At 46.0% G+C, this 25,013-nt stretch overlaps 1 protein-coding gene across 6 annotated transcripts in view; it reads left to right on the top strand.

The window, feature by feature from the left end:
- Positions 1 to 25,013, top strand: part of CGNL1 (cingulin like 1) — a 186,327-nt gene that overhangs the window by 138,254 nt on the left and 23,060 nt on the right. For 5 of the 6 annotated variants that reach the window (XM_072808786.1, XM_072808788.1, XM_072808785.1 and 2 more), the window contains 4 exons: positions 14,459 to 14,665; positions 15,535 to 15,639; positions 21,676 to 21,828; positions 22,767 to 22,937. In XM_072808786.1, coding sequence (XP_072664887.1) covers positions 14,459 to 14,665; positions 15,535 to 15,639; positions 21,676 to 21,828; positions 22,767 to 22,937 — 636 coding nt within the window. The remainder of the gene's footprint in view (positions 1 to 14,458; positions 14,666 to 15,534; positions 15,640 to 21,675; positions 21,829 to 22,766; positions 22,938 to 25,013) is intronic. The other variant, XM_072808790.1, reaches the window with a different exon arrangement.

The following is a 25,013-nucleotide window of genomic DNA, read 5'->3' on the forward strand; positions in this document are numbered from 1 at the left end:
TCAGTTGTGATCATGTTTAACTCATTTGTGAGACCTTAAACTCTTTGAGCATGGCACTGGGCCCATTATAACTTGTATAGTTATGGAGTGTAGACAATCAGTAGTGCGTGCTTAAATCCTTAATTGGATTCCCTGTCCCTGGACATTTGGTGGCTGTGGAAAGGAAGCTCAAAGAGGTTTATGCCTCGCCTCAGGTCGAAATGCAGGTGAGGGGCTGCCCTGGGCCTGGGCTGCTGGCTCCGTTCTGCCTCCAGCATTCCTTCCACACAGATCACTCTCCAAGCTCTGTGAGCTTTTGGGATTTGTCAGGACCCATGATAGCATTTCATTAAGTCACTGTCTATGGACCCACACCTCATAATGTTCGGCCAGGGCTTTGGTGGCAAATGGCAGATTTTCCTGGTTGTGAGGCCAGTTATCCTCAGAGCTTCGCTAGAGCTCAGTAAGTGTTAAAGAACAGGCTGGGAGGGCCTGCCAAGTTCGCTCTCCGAATCCTTAGTAGTAGATCACTAGGAGCCCTGGTGAGGAACCTCCCCTGATGCCTGCAGAAGTAGTCTCAGAAAGGGGCCAGGTCTTTGTGGGTAATATTCAAGGGGGCTTTTCAAATTCATGGGTCACCTGGGCTGGGAGGAGAATCTCAGGGGTCAGATTGGTGTGTGGAGTCCCCAAGATCAGAGTCCCTAACAGAAAAAGTACTGTGGTAGAGTAAATGGCAACTGGTGAGTTGGCTGGGGATGGAGGAGGAGGCTTCTGACCAGATGGGGTCTGGAGAGCAATTGGGAGTTCAGGGCAGAAGGCCAATCAAGGACTGAGCCTTCCATATGCAGGGGGATGCAGCCTCCCTGGCCTTTGGTGCACTAGGACTCACCCAGCATAGGCTGGATAAATAAAGCATGGGGTCTGGAGCAAGGTGGGATATTCTCACTTTCTGAGCAGCTGCCATAGGCAGGCATCCTACTGTCTGCTCCACAGACACACTCACACGGAGCCCTTGTGGCCACCTTGAGAATGGGCACAGCACAACTTTCCCATTTTGCAGAGCAAAAAGCAGAGGCTCCAGTTCCACAGCTGGTAAATGAGTCAAAGTAGGGTGTGAAGATAATGGTGTGTAGGTCGCTACATTCGCTGTGTTTCTTTAGTGCACACTGCATGCCTGGCCACATGCTCCATATTTTACATTCATTAGCTTTAATCCTCACCATGTGTGGTGGGCAATATAATGGCCATTTCAAAGTTGAAAACATTGCATCTCAGTTAAGGGTAATTGACTGGCTCAGATTTCCATGGTTAGTAGGTGGCTGAGTCAAGATTTGAACCCAAGTCTGCCTGACCCTGGAAGCCCATGCTCTTTCTTTGTCACAGCCCCACTGGCTCTTTGGGATGACGCTTATGATGGATTCAGTTTTGTTCTCAGGGGACTAGAGATGGGTGGGCTGAATCTGGAAGTAGTAGGGCTCTCCATGACGCGATAGGCTAGGTTATGTCACAATAACAACATCTCAGTAGCTTATCTACTTGTAATGTGAACAAGAGATAGTCTTCTCCTGTGGGTCATGACAGTGTCTGGGTGGAGGTTGCTTTGCCAGTCAGAGTTACTGGGGGACCTGGGTCCAAGATTGCTGCAGCCGTGGAAGGGCATATGTGAATCACTTGGTGGCTCTTATGCTTGGACCTGGATGTGACGTGTGCTACTTGCACTCATATTTCATTGCCCAGAGCTAGTGATAGGACCACACTGGTCTTCAGGAGGCAAGCAAGCACAGCACAGTCCTGCATGTGCCTGAAAGTGAGCAAGACTGACATATTTGGTGAACAGCACTAATGACCACCATGATTTATAGGGGCTTCCGTGGTAGGTGCCCAAATGGCCTTAAAAAAATTTTTTTTTTAATTTAATTCATGAGAGACACATAGAAGCAGAGACATAGGCAGAGGGGCCTGCAGGGAGCCTGATGCAGGACCTGATCCCAGGATCCCGGGATCGTGATCTGAACCAAAGGCAGATGCTCAACCACTGAGCCACCCAGGTGCCCCCCTAAATGACCTTATTTTTTTTTTTATATATATATTAACACATTTTTTTTTCTATGATAGTCACACAGAGAGAGAGAGAGAGAGGCACAGACATAGGCAGAGGGAGAAGCAGGCTCCATACACTGGGAGCCTGACGTGGGATTCGATCCCGGGTCTCCAGGATCGCGCCCTGGGCCAAAGGCAGGCACTAAACCACTGCACCACCCGGGGTTCCCCCTAAGTGGCCTTAAAAAAAAACAAACCCCAGTGGAACCTGGCCTTCAAGCATTCCTGGGACAGGTCTTTGTTTAGACTGGGTTACTCCATCCCTCCCCCTTCGGTCTCTCCCAGCTCTTCTGACAGGAAAGGTGACATTTTGTTCTCTCTTTAGTCAGAAACGGAGGGACTCCAGCAGCCAAGGCTCAGAAACCATTGGTCCAAGGGGAAGGAGGCTAGAAAGTATGACGCCTCCTTCCAGCCTCTGTCTAGAAGGAAATCTGTGCTTTATGTGCTGTAACTTCTGGGTGGTACATACTAACGCGCCCCTGGACACTGCTATTTATACAGTGACTAGTATTTTGACACTTGGCACCATTATTTTTCATGTGCCTTGATCCATGCAGTGAATGGATCCGTAACACCACTCCTGCTTTTAAGAAAACCAAACTGTGATTCAGAGAAGTTAGTACTTGAGCCAAACCTCCGAGTGGGCAGGTGACCCTCCCTGGATTAGGAAATTCCTCTTTCTGGCCCTGCTCCCTCTGCGTGTCAGAGCTGGCTGCCGACCCCAGCAGCTGGCCTGCAGGAAGGGGTCAGAGACGCCGTGTGGGCTTTACAGGAGCTCTGGACATCTTTGAAGGAGGAAATACGTAAAGGTCATCCTTGTTGTATGTCTTAATCCAGGCTATTGTGGGAACAAGCCTCAAAGCTTGAGGAGAGTTCTGGTCCAGCCTCGTGCCTCTCAACCATGATATCAGCCCTGCTTTTGCTTCTCCAGCCCCTTTTAGCTTCAGCTGCAGAAGTGAAGGACAAAGGGGAAATGTGGTGATTTTCCGCATGGAAATTTGGTCTAGTTTGGGGGTGCAGAGAGGTGCTAATGGGATTGGTCATTGGGGTGAGAGTTCTGGGTCTAAGAATTTTTATTTAATATTTTTAAGTGGCATGATTTCTACAACTTGGGGTTAATCCTCAGTATTTATAGAAATAATATAGTGGCAAAATAGGAAAGTTGAAGGCTCAGCTTTCACAGTAACAAGATTTCTGGGAAGGGAACAGTATAGAACTGTGAACTCACTTAGGACCTATTGGGTTCTAGATGGAGCCTTTGGTTTATCTTGGAGGAGTCCCCCACAACTCCCCAGTAGGCAATGCTCTGGAGAACCTGCTCGTTTTTCTCTCTTCAAAAATCCTGTACAACCTGTTAGGCTTGTGTGTGCTGATAGCGAGCTGATTTTAACCATTTGTAAAGCTGTCTGGTCCATTGGTGACAAAGTAACTGGGTTTCTAAGCCCTGCTTTTTTCCTGTCCCTACCCCCTGATGCTTTCCTGGTGACGCAGAACTCCAGATGCATGGCACTGGCTGGGTGGAGTCTCTTCAAGCCAGCGGGCAGCTCCTTGAAGGGCCAGTCACACCACGGGAGGATGTTGGATTCTATAAACAAAAACTTCTACGTGCTGGTTACAAGATTAGCTTAGACTGTGGCCCTTGGGGCGAGGGAAGTGGTGTCTCATAAATAGGATGTGAGGCTCTTTTTATCTCCTGAAAACTGAGAGGATCCAAGGACACTGGGGAAAATTTTGTAAGAATTTCGCAGAGTTGTGTGAAACAAGAAAAAAGGCAAAAGCATAATTAAAAGTCTGTAACCTAAGGCTGTTTTAGAGAAGCCCATGAAACTGGTTCCGTGATATAATTGCGTATTCTTTTTTTTTTTTTTACCCCTTTTAAGTCAGGGTGAGTGTGTGGACATAGCCACACACACACCCCCCTCCACCCAAGTCGCCAGCTGTGGACCTTCCTGTATCTTTCTCTGGCTGACTGAAGTTGCTGCCCTACTCAGAAGAACCTAGAAACAAGTAGCAGAGATCAGAGACAGGGAATCGGAGGTAGATACGACTCCTGGCTGTGTGACTTTTGGCTACCTGACTTTAATACATACGTAGCTGTCATTGATTGAGTTCTTACCATGTGCCCAGAGCATTGCTGTGTGCTGGGCACAATGTCCTGCTTCATGATTACAACAGGAAACCCAAGGCTTAGTGGTGAACAAGAGGGCCTGGATCAGGTCAGCTGATGCCAAGGCCCTGACTCTTTTTTGTTTTTATTTATTTATTTATTTATTTATTTATTTATTTATTTATTTATTTATAAATTTTTATTTATTTATGATAGTCACACACACAGAGAGAAAGAGAGAGAGAGGCAGAGACACAGGCAGAGGGAGAAGCAGGCTCCATGCACCGGGAGCCCGACGTGGGATTCGATCCCAGGTCTCCAGGATCGCGCCCTGGGCCAAAGGCAGGCGCTAAACCACTGCGCCACCCAGGGATCCCCTTTTTTGTTTTTATTAAGGTATCAGTCACCTAACATAAAATGCACCACTATCACTCTTTTAAAATGTGCAATTCATAGTGTTTATGTACTCACAAGGTTGGGCAGCCGTCGCTACTTTCCGAGTCCAAAACACGTCCATCACCCCCAAATGGAGCAAGCCCCTTACGTCCAAATTCTCCCCTTCCCTGGTCCCTTGGCAACCACGAGTCTACCCTTTCTTTATGGATTTGCCTGTTCTGGACATTTCATATCAACGGAATCATACCATATGTCAAAGCCTGTGCTTTGTAGCTTTTTGGGAAAATCACCTGACCAATTTAGGTGCAGAGTACTTTTATCATAGGTGATTTAACCCCATCTTGGGGATCTATAGATTTGTTGTGTGGCTTGAATGAGAACCTACATCGAATGCATTCGGTGAGCAAATGTGAGGTATTCTATTAGCATAACTTTTGTCTAGGACCTATGTCTGAATGACAGGCCACCCTGAAAGCAAATCTTGCTGTTTCTTAACTCTTCAAAGAGAATTATATTGACTTATTTCACAAAAATGTGGTGAAGAATACCAGTGATGTTTCTTTTTTTTTTTTTTTAAAGATTTTATTTATTATTTATTCATGATAGAGAGAGAGAGAGAAAGATGGGCAGAAGGAGAAGCAGGCTCCGTGCAGGGAGCCCAACGTGGGACTCGATCCCGGGACTCCAGGATTGCGCCCTGGGCTGAAGGCAGGCGCCAAACCGCTGAGCCACCCAGGGATCCCCACCAGTGATGTTTCTAACCTATGTAATCACAAGTTACCTTGGCAACACTGGGTAATTGAATATGTTGAGAAGAGAGTATCTTTCAGGTGATTTGGTAATAAGCAGGAAGTCTACCGCCAGGACAGTGAGAAAACAGGATGTAAACAACATCTTCTTTAAGCCTAATACATTTAAACTTGGTAAATTACCGCAATTTAGCAACACTTTGTTCTGCTTGGTGGCCAGAGTTGCCTGCCTTTGGAGATGAGTTCTCACATCCTTTAGATGCCAGGGGTAGGGACACCAATAAAAAGGATCTGAGATTAATGGGCAGTGTTTGAAAATGAAATGTAAGCATGATGCTGAAAGAGTAGAAACCTCTGGAATTCTTGAACTTCATGACTGATACTGCTCCAGTTTCTTCCAAGTTCATTCTAGAATTCCAGACTCTGAGAACTGGCAGGGACACTGGAATTAGACCAGTTCGTGAGCAGAGGAGCAAACTGAAGGCAGCAAAGTTAAATGACTGGCCTGCAGTCCTCACACAGTGAATTATTAGCCAAGTCTGGTCCAGAATCCACATCTTCTAACCACTGTTCTTGGCGTTGGAATCAACTCTTGCTTGAAAATATTTGGGGTTTTGGTATGAGCACCCTTGACTTCTTTGCCATTCTCTTTGTCACGTGGATTCCCATCTCACTCGTGCCCTGCTCCCATGCCCAAAACACAAACAAATGGAGCTCATTGAGAAGTCCAAGTGTGTAACTGATTCAGTTCTGAACTGCAGATATGTTGGGAAGGAATGGTGTTGGTATTTGGGAAATGTAGTGACAGAATTTTTGGAAATTCTGATGTAGCTTTTAGAGCAGGGGTTTAAAGAATGATCTTTTTCAATGGCTCAATCCCTGTCTGACCAAAAATGGTAAGTAGGCAGAGTCAAAAAGGAGGAAGGGAAACCGCATCACTCCACATTAGTGCCAGCATGTCAGCTTTTTCAAGCTTTTGTATCTTGTCTTTTTTTTTTTTTTTAATTTTCTGACTTATTCAGAGGTAATGTTACCTATTACACTTCTTTAATGGTGTGACCTGAGCTCAGAGGGGCCAGAGGTTTGCATGGGTCACAGTGTGGGCTGGCTGCAAAGCCTGCAGTAGCGTCCAAGCCACCTGACACCCAACGCCAGGCTCTGGAGTCAGACCAGGAAGCCTGAAGGACTTGAACAGTTGGGGCCAGAGCTCTGAGCCTTTACAGGAAGGTCCTGAGGTCACAACAGCCTCTCCTCTGTCTAGACCTCACCACTCAAAGTGAGACCCACAGGCCAGCATCATTGGCATTAATCGGGAGCTTGTTAGAAATGCAGTCCGCCTGGGTAGCTCAGTGGCTGAGTATCTGCCTTTGGCTCCGCGTGTGATCCCAGGGTCCTGGGATCGAGTTCTGCATCAGGCGCCTTGCAGGGAGCCTGCTTCTCCCTCTGCCTGTGTCTCTGCCTCTCTCTCTCTGTCTCTCATGAATAAATAAAATCGTAAAAAAAAAAAAAAAAAGCAGCGTCCAGTCCGTGCTCCAGGCTTCCTGAGTTAGGGTGAGCCTTTAACGGGATCCCCAGGGGAGTCCTATGCTCAGTCAAGTGCGAGAATCCTGGCTTCCTGGCTTAGAGGCTTTACGCCGGGGAAATTGACAGGGGAAGAGAGAAGTAAGCAGCTTATGACTACGGAGTATGCCGTTTCTATTCCTTAAATAGCTTACTGTTGCTCGGGTGAGGGGATGGCTGAGGACGCCATACAGGGGACCTAGTTCTCTACACATTCAAAGTGAGAAAGGGACTTGTTATTTGTCACCTAGGTCCTTCACTGTGGAGGCCAAAGTGGACGTCCACCGCTGTGATGGTGAAAAAGCAGTAACCCCCCAGCAGATGGCCTGACCTAAGGGACACTTTGGGTGCCCATCAGCTGAGATCCTGCAGCCTCAACAGATAGGAGTGTGGGGGCGGCCAGGGATGTGGAACCGACAGACCAGCATTCCATTCCCTGGACTCCCGGCCTCCACGCCTCAGCTGTTTTCACTCATTCAGCAAAACAGGGAGACAGAAAAGAAACAAAAGCTGGCTGTGGTAGATGGCTTGTTAATTAGTAAAGCCCGATGTGTCCACGTGTAGGGTCTGCACTCGGGCAAGCCAGGAGGGCCTCCTCCCGAGGCCACTTGTTATCCGCCAGGAGTGAACCCAAGGTGTCTGTGCTCCTGCAAGGAGTGCATCAGTGCCTTTAGATCAGAAAAAACCACTCAGGCATGGCTTTTTCTTCCACTGTTTTCAGGATTTTGTGCTTGTCATGGTTAAAAGTTTCCTCTGGCCCCAGGGGAGAATGTGAGCATTTCTAAATGTAGGCATTAACTCATGAAAAGCGGGTCATTATTAGCAATGAATGGTGGTACCTTACAAAGACTGGAATTTTTGCCTCTTTTTTTTTTTTTTTTTTTTTGGTGATACAATCGTATATCCTCTCCTCTCCTTTTAAATAGTAATTGGAGCATATGGTTAAAAGTCAACTATTTTAGAAGTAGTGGAAATTTAGCAGTTTAGCACATTGAAACATGCTGTTTGTTTTGGAAAAATTTTCTTAGTTAATGTCGGTTTAGTAGACCATCCTCAATTGGGAAATGAGGCTAAATTTCTAATGAATTAGCCAACCAGGAAATCTGATTTGCCCTTGGAATGAGAAGGGGGTCATCTAATTTGTGCAGCACAGTTGTCCTGGAAAGACCATTAGAAGATCTCAGGTCTCTCTTTGGGGAAATATAGGTTTGATATTTGGCTGCCCAAAATGTGCAGGTTGTGGTGTGAAGCCAAGTTTGAGGATTTAGAGCTACAGCAAGTGAACTGTGCAAAGTCCTGCCCTTTGGGAAACATATGTGGGTTTCCTTGGCTTGGCAGTCATATCAGTGGTGAGGACTCTTGCCTAGATATTGACAAAGTATACCAGGTAGGTAACTTCATCCACCTTTTCCAAGTGAAGGAAGGAAGGCTCTCTGAAGCCGAAAGATGCTTTCCAGCAAAAGATGCTGGAAACAGATATAGCCTGGATTCGAGTCTGATCTGGCTGACTGACCATAGAGACTTCTGCTCCTTCCTCTATGCTGTTAGATATGTCTTTTAGAGTTAAAACAGAGAATTCCATTCTTGACATGATTTATGTCTGCATTGCTCAAGTTGAGATGGGCGTGCGTGTACTGGGTAGGTGAGGAGGAGAGGCCTTGGCACAGCTGCAGGGGAGAAGTGGTCCGTCTTCCAGAATGCCAAGGGTACAGTATCTTAATATAAAGCGACATGAAGTAGAATGAAAAATACTGTGGTGTCGAATGCAAACTGTACAAGCAATTTTGTTGAAAAAACCCAAAACCTTGAAAGGCGCTTAATTTTGTGCAGCCCCTTGGAGGTCTCTCATCAGCCTACGTTGGACTTCCCTGCCTTCAGGTTGCTGGGTGGAAATTTTGGAGACCTGTTCACATAAGTGCAAGTCCTGGGCCATCTGGGTCTTTTCCACCCTCCCAGCTATATGTGGTGAAAAGGAATTTCTTAACTATGTAAACCCGCGTGGGAGATCTCGTTGGCGCTTTGCTCTGTTTGTACAGCTGCTCCCGGGGCTCTGGCTCTGCTATCTTTCATGGCCCAGAAGTATCTGCGAATGTGCTAGGGAAGGGTTTCAAGAGGCTGGAGGAGGTGAGAACTGAGCTGGGGAGGTGGCTGTCCTCCAAGTGCCTGTGGGCATTGATAGTCTTTTCAAAGAAAATGTCTATTTTGATTTAAAAAATGTAATATCTCTTGAATTTCCATAGTTCAAGAGTTACAAGAAGGTTTGCAATGGATATGTTTCTCTTTTTTTCTGTGACCCTGCTTCCCTTCCTCAGAGACAGCACGTTTTACCTGTTTCTTGTGTAGCCAGGTAATTACATATTTATCCCATTGCCTGCCTTTTATACAGACCTCCCTTCTGTGTGTACCATTCTGTCCCTTGCATTTTCCTCACTCTTTTTCCTTTAATTTTTTTTTTTTTTGGCTGCACAGGTTATCATTGACCTGATATAACTTGTTTAATAAGGGCCCCATCAGATGCATTTAGTTCACCTCAATCTTTTGCTATTTTAATGCTGCAATTAATAATCTTTTTTTTTAAGATTTTATTGATTTACTCATGAGAGACACAGAAAGAGAGAGGCAGAGACACACAGAGGGAGAAGCAGGCTCCATGCAGGGAGCCCGATGTGGGACTTGATCCTGGAACTCTAGGATCACGCCCTGAGCTGAAGGCAGATGCTTAACTGCTGAGCCACCCAGGTGTCCCTGATAATCTTATTTATATGGTATTTTGCACACATGTAGGGTAAGTGCGAGAAGAGAAGGTATGGGATCATAGGGAATGTAGATTATAATTTTGGTTGATACTACCAAATTGCCTCCCAGGACCTCATACAAGTTTCTAGCCACCCACTCCACCCCACCAGTGGCAGGAGCAGAACCTTTTGGCTTATGCTACCCACCTGCCTTCTGCCTTTGGCTGCCTGAGAGGTGAAGAAATGATCTCAGTGCAATTTTAAGGGATGGTCCAGTCTTGAAAAACAATAGAACATAGCACATCTGCTACTTTTGTCCCTGTGGTGATGACTGCAAGGTGTTTAGAACCTTTTGGAGTGGCAGAGGAGCTAGGGTTGGTTTTTGTTAACTATTTGAGAGTGCTTGCATGAATGAATAGTAGTTAAGATCTTAAGCGAATCCATACAGTTTCTTTAAAAATAAATATTACAGTGGTGATATGGCTAAATGAATCTTTAGAGATTGTGTGCTCCTTAATTTTATTTATGATGTAGCAGCCTCTGCAATCTTGTCATGACAGGACTTAAGATAAAAAAAATCACAGAAACATAGTCCCAGCAACTTCATCGAGGTTAGTAGTACTTGTCTCCAGTGATCTCTGAGTCGGTCCTTACCAACTCAGGTCCCAGTAGAGTCCTGCGGCCCATTGCCACATTTCCTGAGATACAAACATAAGCATTTGGAAAAGATGATGCTTAGGTCAAAGTTCAGAGTAGGAAGAGGGCGCTCTTGAAACCTCAAGTTTTTTTTCTTCGCTGGGAAGTCATGTAGGACTTGTCTTCAACAAAGGGATATTCAGAGAATTAGCTATGGTTTCGGGAAAAGGAATTTTGTCCTATGGACTTGATATAAAATAGGGGACTGGGTGTGGGGGGGCAGGCAGGGACAGGGAGAGGGTTCTGGAAAAGTTTACCAACAGAGGGTTAAGGTCCATTTATTGGTAAACATAATGTGGTCTATCACCCTATGAAGACACAGAGAAAAACAACAGCTAGTCAAAATAGGACTCAGAGTCTCTACCCATGCGAGCTCCCTCGAGTCATGCTCAGCCTGTGTTACTGAAAGCACTGGAGCAGAGCCCTGCCAGCTATAAACTGAGCCATTCACTTGCCCGGCCAGCCCTTCTGGCGTGTCATCCCTCAGGATTCAGGATATGTGTCCACAGCTTGCAAACGGAGAGTATACCAAGTCCTAGACATCAAAACACAGTGCGAGGCCCTTTATCTAGCATGCCAGGGGGCCAGTTAGGCCTGAATTCAAGTTAAACCAGATCTGGTTTTCGGTGGCCTTGTTCTCCCTGAGATTCCTGGGTGAACAAAAGAGCACTGACCACATGTGTGTGTTCTTCACTTTACAAGAACATGTGGGCAGATATCTTGGAGCCTGCTCTTCCTCTCTCTGGTGCCTTGGTGAACCTCAGGCCACTGAGGTCAACGCCTCATCTCCTCTCCATCCCAACTCCGTGTCCTAATTTCCTTTATCTTCTGTTTCTCTTCTTTCAGTTGGCTGTATGGAGACATAATTTGTGACCTACAGTTCTCCTGCTCAAAGTGCCCAATCCAGTGATTTTTTAGTATGTTCCTAGACTTGTGCAACCATCACTGCTGTCAATTTTAGAACATTTTCATTACCCTTAGCCCCATGCAACCACTGATCCACTTTCTATCTCTATAGATTTGCCTGGTCTAGACATTTCGTATAAATGTCAACATGTGGGATGCCTGGGTGGCTCAGCAGTTGAGCACCTGCCCCTGGCTCAGGGCGTGATCCCGTGGTTTCGGGATCAAGTCCCACATCAGGCTCCCTGCCTGGAGCCTGCTTCTCCCTCTGTCTAGGTTTCTGCCTTTCTCTCTCTGTGTCTTTCATGAATAAATAAATAAAATCTTAAAAAAAAATGTCAACATGTGGATGTTTGGGACTGGCTTCTTACACTTAGCATAATGTTTGCAAGGTTCATCCATGTTGTAGCATGGGTCAGTACCTCATTCCATTTTAGAGTGAAATAATTCGTTGTATGGATCTACCACCTTTTGGTTGCCCATTCATCAGTGGATGGGCAGTTGGGTTGTTCCTGCCCTTTGGCTATCAGGAATAATGCTGCTGTGATATTTTGTACAAGTTTTTGTGTGGCCACATGTTTTCATTTCCCTCAGGTGTATATTGGAAGGAGGGGCAAGATGGCAGAAGAGTAGAGTCCTCAACTCACTTGGCCCCACAAACTTACCTAGATAACTCTCTTAGGTATACACTTAAGAGTGGAATTGCTGGGTCATATAACTCTGTTTAATATTTTGAGGAACTGCCAAGCTATTTTCCAAAGTGGGTGCACTGTGTCACATTCCTACCACCAACATGTAAGGGTTCTGACTTTACATCTTCCCCAACCGTTGCTATTATCTTCCTGGTTATATGGTCATCCTAGTAAGTATGAAGTGGCACCTCGTTATGGTTTTGATTTGCATTCCCCTTGGTAAACTAATGATGTTGAGCATCTTTTTATGTACTTATAGGACTTTTGTAGATCTTCTTTGGAAGGAGGTCTACTCAGATCCTTTGCTCCTTTTTTTCTTGGAGAGAGAAAATGCATGTGAGAGTTGGGCCGGTGGGTGGGGGCAGAGGGAGAGAGAGAATCTTAGGAAGATTCCATGCCCAGCATGGAGCCCATGTGGGGCTCATTCTCACAAACCTGAGATCATGACCTGAGCCAAAATCAAGAATTGGACACTTCTGTGACTGAGCAGGCTGAGCACCCTTTTTTGCCCATTTTTAAATTGAGTTGTCTTTTATTATTGAGTTGAAAAATTCTTTATATATTCTAGATATGGATCCTTTATCAAATATATGATTTTTAACCATTTTCTCTAATTCTGTGGGTTGTCATTTCACTTTGTTGATGGTATCATTGGCAGCACAAAACTTTTTAATTTTGCTGAAGTCCAGTTTACCTGTTTTCATTGTATCTTTGCCCTTGTTAAAAATCAGTTGACTGTAAAATGTTGGGTTTGCTTGGGGGTTGTCAATTCTATCCCAGCGAATTGTATGTGTATCCTTATGGCAGTGCCACACTGTCTTATAACTATAGCTTTGTAGTCTTATGTTTTAATAGGAAATTTAGGGCAAGAATGGGCAATCTAGACTTTTCTTTTTCTTTCCCTGGTCTGAGCAGTTATTGGATTCTTTGGGTCCTTTCTCAGGCTTTCAAGCACACTTACTTCTCCTTGTTCATCTTGCTGGCTTTGGTAGGAGAGGATACCCAAGTGATCCTGAGATGTCCTAGCTGTTGGGCACTTTAGTTTTCTCCTTAGCATTGCTAGTTAACTGCAATCCGACCCAGTAGCATGGCTGTGATGGATGTTCCCATATGTATAGAATTAAACATTTGGGTTTGAAAAGATGCTATGGTTTCTGAAACTTTCTAATTGGCTAAGTTCAGGATAATACAGCTTATTGTACTGTTAAAAGATTTGAAGATCTTTCCGTAAGGCTACGCAAGCAGGCAATTTGGGCAGATAGTTCTCCTAAGGGGGCCGTGACATAACCCTTGAAGCCAAAGCTTGCCCTCCCTGGACCTTCCCTTCCTTGCAGGCATCTGCACTGCTGTTTCATGAGCATTCAATTCGCTGACATGGGCATCTTTGTAGTAGTAGAGAAATGGAAGGCGAGAGATCTTCTGGGAGAAGTGGAATTCTGGACAAGGCTACTTATTATCACTTCACATTGCTGAGCCAAAAAAAAAAAAAAAAAAAAAAGCCCATGCGACATCTGGAATTAACAATAACCACACTGTAATTGTCACCATGCCTTTCTGTTAGGATTTTTGTGCAGCACGGAGCTCATTTTCAGAAGATAGCGCCTAGAGCTTGCACTAGGAACTGTATCAAAATTTCAGTGAATTTTAATTTCCATTTTGTATTGGATATTAAAAAAAAAAAGTCTATAAACAGAAACTGTCCTTCATCCAGAACTCCTTTTAAAGGGCCCTGCACATGGCAAGGGGTCAGGGATGTGAATTCGGCAGAAGGCAGTGGTTACAAGAACAGGTTCTGGAGTCAGTCTGCCCGAATGTGCTTCCTCCTAAGTGAACTTGGACTAGTTTTGTTTTGTGTTTTGTTTTGTTTTGTCTTTTCTTTTCTTTTCTTTTCTTTTCTTTTCTTTTCTTTTCTTTTCTTTTCTTTTCTTTTCTTTTCTTTTCTTTCTTTCTTTCTTTCTTTCTTTCTTTCTTTCTTTCTTTCTTTTTCTTTCTTTCTTCTTTCTTTCCTTCCTTCCTTCCTTCCTTCCTTCCTTCCTTCCTTCCTTCCTTCCTTCCTTCCTTTTTGTGTGTTTTTGGACTAGTTTTCTATCTACCCAAGTCTTAGTTTCTTTGTCTTTAAAACAGTGATAAGAATCGTACCCACCTCCTAGAGTTGTTAAAAACTTGAAATCCCTTGTCAAAGACTTAATATAGACAACGGTTGACAGCATTTTTCTGTAAAGAGCTAGATAGTAAATATTCTAGGCTTTGCAGCACCAGGGGCCTTCCCTTGCAGGTGTCTGGACTCCTCACTGCTGTTGTACCGTGAAAGCTGCCACAGACAGTGTGCTTCCCGGTGGGCATGGCGATGCTCCAGTCACACTTTTTTTTTTTAATAACAGGTGGCGTGCTGGACTTGGCCTCCAGGATATAGCATGTCGATCCCTGGCTTAGCACGGTGCCTGGCACATCACGAGTTTTTAATAAATATCAGCCATGCCTGAAGCTGGGACGGCCCCTTGACAGCAGTGCCCATGTTCACCCACTCCATGTTTTTAACAGAACGTCGAGGTCCTGGCCAGTCGGAGCAACACTTCAGAGCAGAGCCAGCTGGGGGCTGAAATGCACGTGAAGGCTCTGCAGGAGGAGAATGAGAAGCTGCGGGAAAGCATCGAAGAGCTGGAGCAGAGCGTCGCTCGGCTGCAGAGGCAGATTGCTGACATGAAGGACGATGAGGTCAAGGCAAAGGAAAGGCTCACAAAATGCGAGGTAAGGCTCACTGGGCCTCAAGCCTGGGTCTGGCAGCTGTGGATCCTTCTTTTTTCCTGTGTGCGTGATTTTGGGAGTGGAAGGGGGATTTGCTATCACAATTTAGTAGGAAAGGTGGAGGCTGGGCAGCCCGGGTCGCTCAGTGGTTTAGCACCGCCTTCTCCAGGATCCTGGAGACCTGGGATCGAGTCCTGAGTCGGGCTCCCTGCATGGACCCTGCTTCTCCCTCTGCCTGTGTCTCTGCCTCACCCCCCGTGTCTCTCATGAATAATTAAATAAAATCTTTTTAAAAAAAAAAAAAGGTGGAGGCAGTGGTTAATATATCCTCTCTGCAAGCCATTGCTGTCATTCCTCTATGATGGTATAAATGGGAGATGGTGAAGTCAGGTGGGAAACATAGGCTTCCCTGCTCACCTAGACGTCAGGGACACTGAACCTTGTGACATAGGCAGAGGCTTCTACATGCCTGAAAAGGCCAATGTAATCTTACCAGCAGACCTGTTCTCACTCATGACTATTTTTCCTTTTTTTTAACACATAATTAATAATTTTTTAAAAAAGATTTTATTTATTTATTCATGAGAGACACACAGCTCTTTCCAAAGCTCCAGAGGGGAGGCTGGATATGTGTTTTCCGTCACCCTGGGTGCTTCGCATGTTCACATCTGGCTAAATATGGAACCGGCAGACAGGCACAGATGTCTAAGAACATACTGCCATATGCCACCTGGGGTGGTCATGTGGTGACCAGAGCCACTGCTGGCTCTGTCCTTGGGTGTCTCCTGCCTTCCTTTCATGCTACTGAGTCAGCTTAGCTTTCTAGGCACAACACACGTCTGTGTGCACTCTGACCCTGTGTTTCATCATAGAGAGAAAACCGGCAATTAGAGGAGGCCCTTGTGAATGCAAGAAAGGAAGAAAGAGAAGCCACATCAGTCAGAAGGACCCTGGAGGGTGAGCTGGAAGACGTGCAGGTAAACGCAGAACTGTCGTCTTTATTTCTCGTAAAGGAAGGCTGAGGAGCAAGATTGGAGAGACATGTTCAGATTGCCACGCCTTCCAGGTAGTTTCTTCGTAGTAATAACCACACCAGACTTCAGATCCTCTATCTAGACCAGTGGTTGTCAACTGGGGGACATCTGGCAGTGTCTGATGACATTTTTTTTTTAATTATTTATGATAGTCACACACACACAGAGAGAGAGAGAGGCAGAGACATAGGCAGAGGGAGAAGCAGGCTCCACGCACCGGGAGCCCAACGTGGGACTCGATCCCGGGTCTCCAGCATCGCGCCCTGGGCCAAAGGCAGGCGCCAAACCGCTGTGCCACCCAGGGATCCCCCTGGTGACATTTTGGGCTGTTACAACTGGGGACGAGCTCCTGGCATCCAGTGGACAGAAACCAGGCATGCTGCTAAACGTGCCACAAAGCATAGGACAGCCCCCACAGCAATGAATTATCTAGCCCTGAATGGCAGTGGTGCCGACTTTGAGAAATCCTGGTGTAGGATATTAAAGAGCTTGACAGCTTTCCAAAGATAAAATATGAATTGTGTGAGAAGGCTGGCAGGATCGGTCCCCGAGGCAGTGTGGAGTCCGCTCTCTGGCAGAAGCCAATTTCCTTTCTCCTCTGGGCAAATATCCTCTGCAGAGTGCTGTCCCAAAGGACGGCTATTAAAAGCAGGAGGAAGTTAGGGTTTTTTTGAAACTAGATAGCTATCTGCATTCGAAATCAGTAGATTCTTAGAAAATTAGGTTTTCCCATTTGAAGGTTCGAAAGATTGTAGGAAGTACATTCTTTTAAAAAAAAAAAAAAGTCTGCACCGAAGTGCAAAAGTCTAAAATGACTTTGCACAGCGACCTGGGTGTGATCCAGGTATGTCCTTCCTTCCATCTGCTCTCGGGCTTTACAGAACCAGCACCAGGCACTGGCAGGCAGTTTCTGAGGAGGCAAAAGCCAATGATTTTGAGGAGTTGTCGAAGAGGAGACTGTTGACTCATTTCCACGAGGACCACTGGATGAGGAAGGCGCGTAGGAAAAGTGTTAGGAGCTGGCAAAGAGGTCCGGGTTCAGATTTGTAAATCTGCCGAACGCCTAATTGCAGCTTTCCTTGCAGCATACAGCTTCCCCTCCTCGGGGGCAGAGAGGAGCCTGCCTGTGCTCGGGGCGGCCACCCCCAGAGCAGTGGTCGGTGCCTTCCCTCCAGCTTTGGACAAAGACCTTGTTTTTTGCAAACTTAAGTAAAACTTTTCTCCTGACTTTGGTGTCTGCCTGTCTTCGCTTTGGACTTCTGTCTCTCTCTCTTTGTCCTCTTCCTCCCTCCCTCCCTTCCTTCCTCGTTTGGTTAGTTTGGTGTGGAGGGCAGGCCCACTGTGCTGTTAAGGACTCGTGCCCACGAAGCCCTGCTGCTCAAGTGCAGGGCAGGGTTTGGGTGCAAGAGCCTGCAGGTCACAGGAAAAGAGGACAAGCATTTGGACTCTACAGGGATGAAAGTCTGCATCTTCGTGTCCCGCCCGCACCGAGTGCTGGGCGCAGCTATTACAGGCCGTCCGTCCTCATCAACTTTAGGTCAAACCAGAAAGTTTCCCACGTAAGGAAGTAGTTTACCAGCTGTGAATCGGCAGCTCCAGGTTCCTTCTGCAGAGAGAGCAGGTGACGGCCCCAAGGCCTAAAGATCTCAATGTAATCCCCGCCCACCCGCCTCCAGATTGCTGTTCTGGCCTTGGAAGTGATCCCTGATGCGTTGCTGTTGTCCAGACCTGTCTCCCCAGTGGTGCTGGGATGGCGCGAACTCCCGGTGCGGCCGTGTGTGGCCCTGCTCTCCGGCAAACACGTTTTAAAAAGGCCCAACAATCTCAGCATGGTTGTCTCAACTAGCCGGTCTCAGAAGTAGCGCCACGAAAAGGGCACCATCGCTCTGAAATGCTGGGTTTTCTCTAAAGTTGGGAACCAGAAAGCTGGCTCCTTTAGTAACTTTCTGCATGCCTCTCTTCCCAAAGCTGGCAACTGAAGGGGAACTTAATTAACTTTTCAAGGACGAGGAAAGAGTAACTTGTTTTTGCTTTTTCCATGCAGCATTTTATATTTCAAATCTCTGTGCCTTTAGCAATCTATGGCATCTTCATGCACGATAAATGTATTTTTTTAAAGATTTTATTCATGAGAGACAGAGAGAAAGAGGGGGCAGAGACACAGGCAGAGGGAGAAGCAGGCTCCCTGTGGGGAGCCTGACATGGGACTCGATCCTGGGCCTCCAGGATCACATCCCGGGCTGAAGGCGGCACTAAACCGCTGAGCCACCCGGGCTGCCCAATGTATTTCTTTATGTAGTAGCTAAAGACCAGGTGAACTTAGGTGTGATTTATTAGGACTCAGTCAGAACGTGGCTGTGGGTTATAAAGATGCCATCGTGGGTTTGCTCGACCCCTGCCGCTCGGGTTAGGATTGTGCTACTGGGTGGATCGATGGGAACTGCGTTCAGGCAGAGGCGGGTAGGATTCCCTGGAGAAATGGCTTCTGCAGATGGGCAAGTAAAGAAATCTTTTCTGGAGAAGCCACAGTCCTTTCCTTCAGGGAGGGATAATGTGTAAATTCTGTATGCCTTCACCTCCCACCCTATTGGACTTCTGTGTCTTGAAACAACGGAGGAGGAGAGCCTCAGTGCTTCCCCTGGCAGCCCCAGGGTTTTGTGGCAGGGTACTGCTTGGGACGTCCTCGGTCTTGTGACCCCGCAGAAGCTGTGCTCTGTAGGGAGAGCGTGTACTGGTTTATGAGCTGCTCTCACGGGCTGTAACTTGGGTATCTGGAAAACACTCCTGAGAAGTGCTTTCAAGGCTTCAGATTGTAAATGCTTCACTGCAGCTTTCCTTTCAGGATACAGCTTCTCCTCCTCAGGGGCAGAGAGGAGCCTGCCTGTGCTCAGATTCACTCAGGTCCACCGTAGCTCAGGGGCTGTCACCTCTAGCTTAGGGGCAGGCACCAGCCTCCATCCCATCAAGTGTCTCATTCCTGTAAGCCCATGGGCTCACCTGCCACTCGGTTATTGTAAATATGGCTCAACAGGGGCCTTACTCAGTCACACAGTAAAAAGCTCTGTGTCCTGCCAGACAGTGGTCTTGAAGCTCAAGGGTACTCCCCATACATCCACTAACTTGGTGTTTTGCATTCTCCTGACTGATCATTTTTCCCCCAATTTTTGTCCCAGTATTGTGGTCAATGGGCTTATATTGCTGGTCTTGGAAATACAGTCACTGTAGCGACAGCTTTTCACTCTGGACTCTCAGCTGCAAATGGGAAAGTTTGCTTTTTCGTGTGATTTTGGAACATGTTTTCTCAGCAGTGATGTATTGGAATACATGTCTGGAAGAACTGGGGAGAAAGAAACATTGTTCTAAACAGCATCTCTACACTTTATATTAGAGTTACCTGGGTAACTTTTAAATGTAAATTTGTGGGCTCCAATCTAAGGAAGATGGTGACTCCATCACAAAGGGCTAGAATCTGTGCTTTCAGTAAGGAATACTCCATCCTTACTTGGTGATACTGATATGAGAAGTCTTTAGACCACTTTTGGGGAGAGGTATTAATTTCCAGCCATTGAGTTTTTATCATATGCCTAATAGTGAATCTGGGCTATGAGACATACCCAAATGGAAAATCTGTTCCTTGCCTTGAGTTCTTACTACCCTGCAATACAGGCAAGGTATAAGAAATATATTTTAAATAATCTAGCAACACCGTTCTTCCAGGCAAATGTGTGAGTGTTGGGGTGGGGTGTATGAGGTTTTGGTAGGGCCCCAGGCCCAGAGTGGGGGAGTCTGGTGATCTCCAGTGGCACAGGAGATCAGGGCCAGGCAGGGAGCCCTGCCTGAGCCAAGGGTGAAGCAGAAACCTCCATATGGAGGTTGAATGGAGCCAAGGCTAGCTTGTCTGTTGGCCTGGAGCCTCTGGGATTGGGATCCAGGAGGAAGAAGAGAGAGGCTGAGAGGTCTGTAGGGGTACGGGTTCAGTTGGATCCTGTAGAAAGCCATTCATGTACCTCTGTATTTGTTGTTTTTGGGGAATTTACATTTTGAGATACGTTATTTTTTAAGAATATTTTATTTATTTAATTGAGAGAAAGAGAGAGCACAGAGGGGGAGAGAGAAAAGCAGACTCCTTGCTGAGCAGAGAGGCTGACACAGGGCTCGATCCTAGGACCCTGAGATCATGACCTGAGCCAAAGGTGGACACACTCAACTGACTGAGCCACCCAGGTGTCCCTTGAGATACATAACAGACAGTTTTCTCTCACACAGGGAGCCATACCTTGCTTGCCTTCCCCTGTGCGCTCCCCTCTTCCCCCAGCACCACTAAATCAACACAAACATGAATCCCAGGAGGTGATCCTGTTTCTGGTATGTGCCCAGCTGGACTGTGGTGGGACACACTCCTCTGCTAATTGCCGCCACACTGCCACACTAAACTTCTGGTTACCTTCCTTTTACCACCTTCTTTTCTCTCAACAGCTTTTGTTGACCTTGGTTTTCCACAGCAATTAACTTGCGCAGCCCAGCTGTGTTGGCTGGTTCTCAGGGTGCAGTTAGTCTGGCAGAGTGGAGGGGCCAGAAGGCCTCAATGGGTGGCTTTCTGGCCCCAGGTCGCAGGGTTGGCCAGCAGTGTGGTTGGCTATGCTTTGCAAACCAGGAGTGCCCAAAGTGATTTAGGAGTGTTTTCAAGATGCCTGAGTTGGTGCCTGTGACAGCAGCTTGTAAACTGTTGAGTGCTGTACAAATTTAAACCGTTGTTCCTATACGGTATCTGTGGGGACACCAGACACAGGTCCTAAGCAGAACCTGTAGCAACTCACATGTCGTCCTCAGTACCATACCATTACCTAGATGATCCAGCCCACGTCTGAGTCGTGCCACCCCTTCTGAGCTGTGCCCCTTCTTTATGTGTCTTCATGCCAGTGGCCTCAGCACTCAGCCATTTAAAGATGCCACCATAGGGATCCCTGGGTGGCGCAGTGGTTCGGCGCCTGCCTTTGGCCCAGGGCGCGATCCTGGAGATCCAGGATCGAATCCCACGTCGGGCTCCCGGTGCATGGAGCCTGCTTCTCCCTCTGCCTATGTCTCTGCCACTCTCTCTCTCTCTCTCTCTCTCTGTGTGTGTGACTATCATAAATAAATAAAAATTAAAAAAAAAAAAGATGCCACCATTATGTTTCTAAAATACTTTAGGAGTTTGTTTTAGACTTGCATATTTTTACATAAAGAACACCAGGCTGTGTGACTGGGGGTGGGGAGAGCTTCAGGGGATCCCAGGGAAAATAGCACACTCAAGATAGTTTCATTTTATGGTAGGTACTAGGTTTTGGTGCTGAATCACTAAATAACACCCTTTTTTACTCCTCTAACTAGTGTCTTTTCCATTTAACACCTTCTGCTCCTCAAGTTTATCCACCTGTGGATTGCCAAATTCCTTACTCTTCTATGTAGGAGTCCAACCCGTGATTCTGTTGACTGCAACTCCCTCTACCCAAGTGGACTCTTGACCTGTGGGTCAATGTTCTGTTTCCTCATACATTCATTTTTAGCTATTTTAACCATAAGAAGCATCTGCAGAGCAGAGCAAATTGTATGATTGCCACATTGGTTTGGGTTTGTCTGATTGTATATCTTTACCTCAGTTTTCAAGCATGAACTTGAAAATTTCATGTTTTTAGACACTGTTCTTAATCACTGCCCTGAGCAGCGTTGGGCCATTTTTGGTATTTTTGTAATAAATCCCCCTCTGCCTGTCCCTTCATTCTCATGGTTTTTGGCTAAGACAACCTCGCATTTATGTCCTTGAATTTCAGAACCAGCAGTGTCCTTGTGTCTTGTGATGGCTTTGTGGGGCCCTTTTCCTTATCACTGATGTAGCAGGTCTGACTGCTTTATGGTTTGGCTGCAGAATTCCCTCTGCTGCCGGTCCTGTGGCTGACCTGGTGGTAGGTGACAGCACTGTCCCTTCCCTGCTTTCTGCAGAGAAATCTGAGTCGGGCCACCCAGGAGCAGAAGCAGTTGTCTGAGAAGCTTAAAGATGAGACTGAGCAGAAAGAGCAGTTAAGGAGGCTGAAGAACGAGATGGAGAACGAGCGATGGCATCTGGACAAGACCATTGAAAAATTGCAGAAAGAGGTAAGGGGCGGGGGAGGAGGAGGTGTGGGTGGAACACCAGAGCTGGGCCCTGGCGCCCTCTGAGGGCCCCATGAGAGCTAAGGAAACATGCATTTCTGTCTAAGCATGCATGTGTCAAACTCCCAGGTCCCCTGAAGCAGCTCTTTGGAATTGTTGAGAATCCTGGTCAAAGGGAAATTGGTCTAGAAAATATAATACCATCTGGATTCTGGGCCCAGCTCCTCTCAACAATTACCCAAAGAAGCCTGGCATGTAAGGGCTGACTTAACAAATGTTACCTGAATCAGAACCTCTGCCTCAATGCATAATATCTGCATTTGCACCCATACTTCTTGTCCAGGAATGTGAAAGGTAATTTCAAAACCCAGTCATTGTTACTTCTCTTCTCCACTTGTCTCTGCCCTAAAATACCCAGAAAAAGCACAAAGCTGATAAAAAAAAAAAAAAAAAAAAGCTGATGGGCTCCCCACATTTTAGGAGCCAGCAGGAGACCCTGCCGTTTTATGATACCTGCTATGTACCAGCCACTTTACTAGATATTTTGTAACCAGAATTCTATCTCTATGTGTTAATTTTGACAACAACCCAGTAAGATAGATGTTATGATTCCAGTATTTCCAATGAAGACACCACAGAGGCCCAATGAGGTTTAAAGTACATGACCCAGTTATGTAGCTGGTAAGTGGGAAAGCAAGGGCACAACCCAGGTCTATGTGTCTAGCTGCAAAGGGTGTGCTTGTTCACTCTTCCGTTCTGCTTCCAAGTTAGAGATGACTATGCCTGGACAGCCCATGACCAGGTGCTTTTGCAAAGTCTTTGGGGAGACTGTAGAAGAAAGAAGAGGAGATGTATTCTGTGTTGAGAGGGTCCCAAACCTAGCTCTCAGGCCCCAGCTGGAGCATCACAGGGTGGGCTTTCCCCCATGTCACTCCTTCCAGATGGCTGACATTGTTGAGGTGTCCCGTGTATCAACACTGGAGCTCCAGAACCAGCTGGATGAGTACAAGGAGAAAAATCGCAGGGAACTTGCAGAAATGCAAAGGCAGTTGAAGGAGAAAACGCTAGAGGCTGAAAAGTCACGTCTGACTGCCATGAAACTGCAGGATGAGGTAATGCCTGGCGGGGTCAGCTCCTGGTTTACCCCCTGTTCCAGTATCCTGTGAGACTGCTTTGAAACTCTTCTAGGAAAGATTCTGGGTAGATCTGAAGACAGCATTTGGGCTTGATTCTTAGTGTTAACCCTTAGGCTGGTTATATGGGGCAAATGGCATTCATTCTAAGACAAAGTCCCAGGGCCTCTAAGGTGAAATTGACACAACTTTAAAGTGACCATTTTCTTGATTAATCCAAGAGTTTTTGCCTAAAATGTTTAGCTGCTATTTATGGAGCACCACTGGTGTACCCAACTGTGTCCCAATGATTCATGTGTATTAATGTTTTAATTCAGCCCTAGAACAAGGATTATAGTAAGCAATTGCTTTTTGCTATTCATTTAGAAAATAGAGACTTTTATTAGAGTGAGTGTGGTGGATGAGAGCTTCAGAACAACAGTAATGGAGACAAAAAGAAACAAGGAATTTATGAGTACTGAAATTATTAAAACATATTTTTAGTTTTATATTTAGGAATAGTAGAGCAAAGTAACTCAAATGTTAGCTCCCTTCAGTCTTGACTTGCAAAGAGCTGAGAAAAATAAAGGGAATGTTTTTGATTATTTTAATGAGAAACTCAAGGCTCTGAAACACAAGTACAGTGTATGCAGATTTCTTGCTATGCCTCTTGCCAGCTGCGTGACCTTGAGCAGCTTACCCCAAGTTTCTGAGCATCTGTTTTTCCCTCTTTAAAAATATACCAAATAATGATTATTTAATAATGAAATGAGATAACACGTGAGAAGAGAGCAGAGGGTCTGTATATCCTGGACACCAATGGTAAGGCTTTTTTTTTTTTTTTTTTTTTTTTTGGTAAGGCTTTTTAAAAAAAGTCCAAGGCTTGCTTTTTTTCATATCTAGTGCCAAGAGCGCCAGGATTCCACAGGAAAACAAGTTTTTCTTTAAAAAACAAACTTTTAGTATCTTTGATGATCAAAGAAATGTCGCCCGTGAGTCAGTGCTGGAACTGTGTGAAAGAACAATGGGTATTTATTACAGACTTCTGGAACACTCCTGAAAGTACCTTGATAACAGGTCCCCTCTGCCTGCAGGGCCATATGATGTGGGACTCCATGTATAACTGCAATTAGCATAATGACATCACAGTTCTCTTTGGCATTAAATATAAGGCCATTTGCATTTCTATGGCCAGTAGGAAGAGAGATTCTGATACTTGCCAGAACACCAACAAACACATGGTGTCTTTTGATTTCAGAAAAGTCACAGTATCATAATGACCCCTGCAAAGCGCTTCCTGTTGCTTTTTTGTGTAATGGTTATGATTCTGCTAGAATCTTCGGATTGGAAGGCACTTTAGAGATCCTCTAGTTAGTTGAGGAAACAGATCCAGAGAGATTAGTGAAAGCCAGGAGACAACCAGTATGGTTTATAAGAGAGCAGTTGTTCAAAAAAAGATCCGTTACGATGAGAACCAAGGTGGCCCTTCCTAGACTTTTCTCAGTGGCACAGCCCTGTGAGACACAGTTTCCATCTGTATGGCAGAAACGGACGCCTCATCATTCTGGAAGGAAACTGCAGGCCAATACTGCCCTACATCAGGCTGTGGAAGCCAGTACAATTGTTGAAAACAAAAGGGAATTGACAAGCCAGGGTCATTCTGGATCCTTGGAAAATTCAAGTTTACTTCCTCCGTTCACTGCCCCCAGCCTGTGTTTTGGTCAATCCGGAGTTAAAGCTACCCATTAACACAGAAGTGCCAGGAGTCTATCCTCAGGGCAAAGCTCTGCCTTCTTTGCTTTAAGAGAAATAGATATTTTACAAATTTTGCCTTTGGTGTGGAGCTAGAGAAGTTCTGCTGAAGGTAATCTTTAGGGAATGAAGACTCCACTGGCTCATTATCTGGATCCCACTTAGCGAAAGGCAGTTCTGACTGCTTAAAGGGAGCATGAGGGGGTTCAGAAGCTATCACAGCTATGTGATTCCAGACACTGTCCGCATTCTCTGAGGCATGGCCTTATCGAGTACTCTTTTTTGACAGAACCCTTACGAGATCTTAAGAGGGACTCTGTTACC

Source organism: Canis lupus, chromosome 32, assembly GCF_048164855.1.
Source record: "Canis lupus baileyi chromosome 32, mCanLup2.hap1, whole genome shotgun sequence".
NCBI lineage: Eukaryota > Metazoa > Chordata > Mammalia > Carnivora > Canidae > Canis > Canis lupus.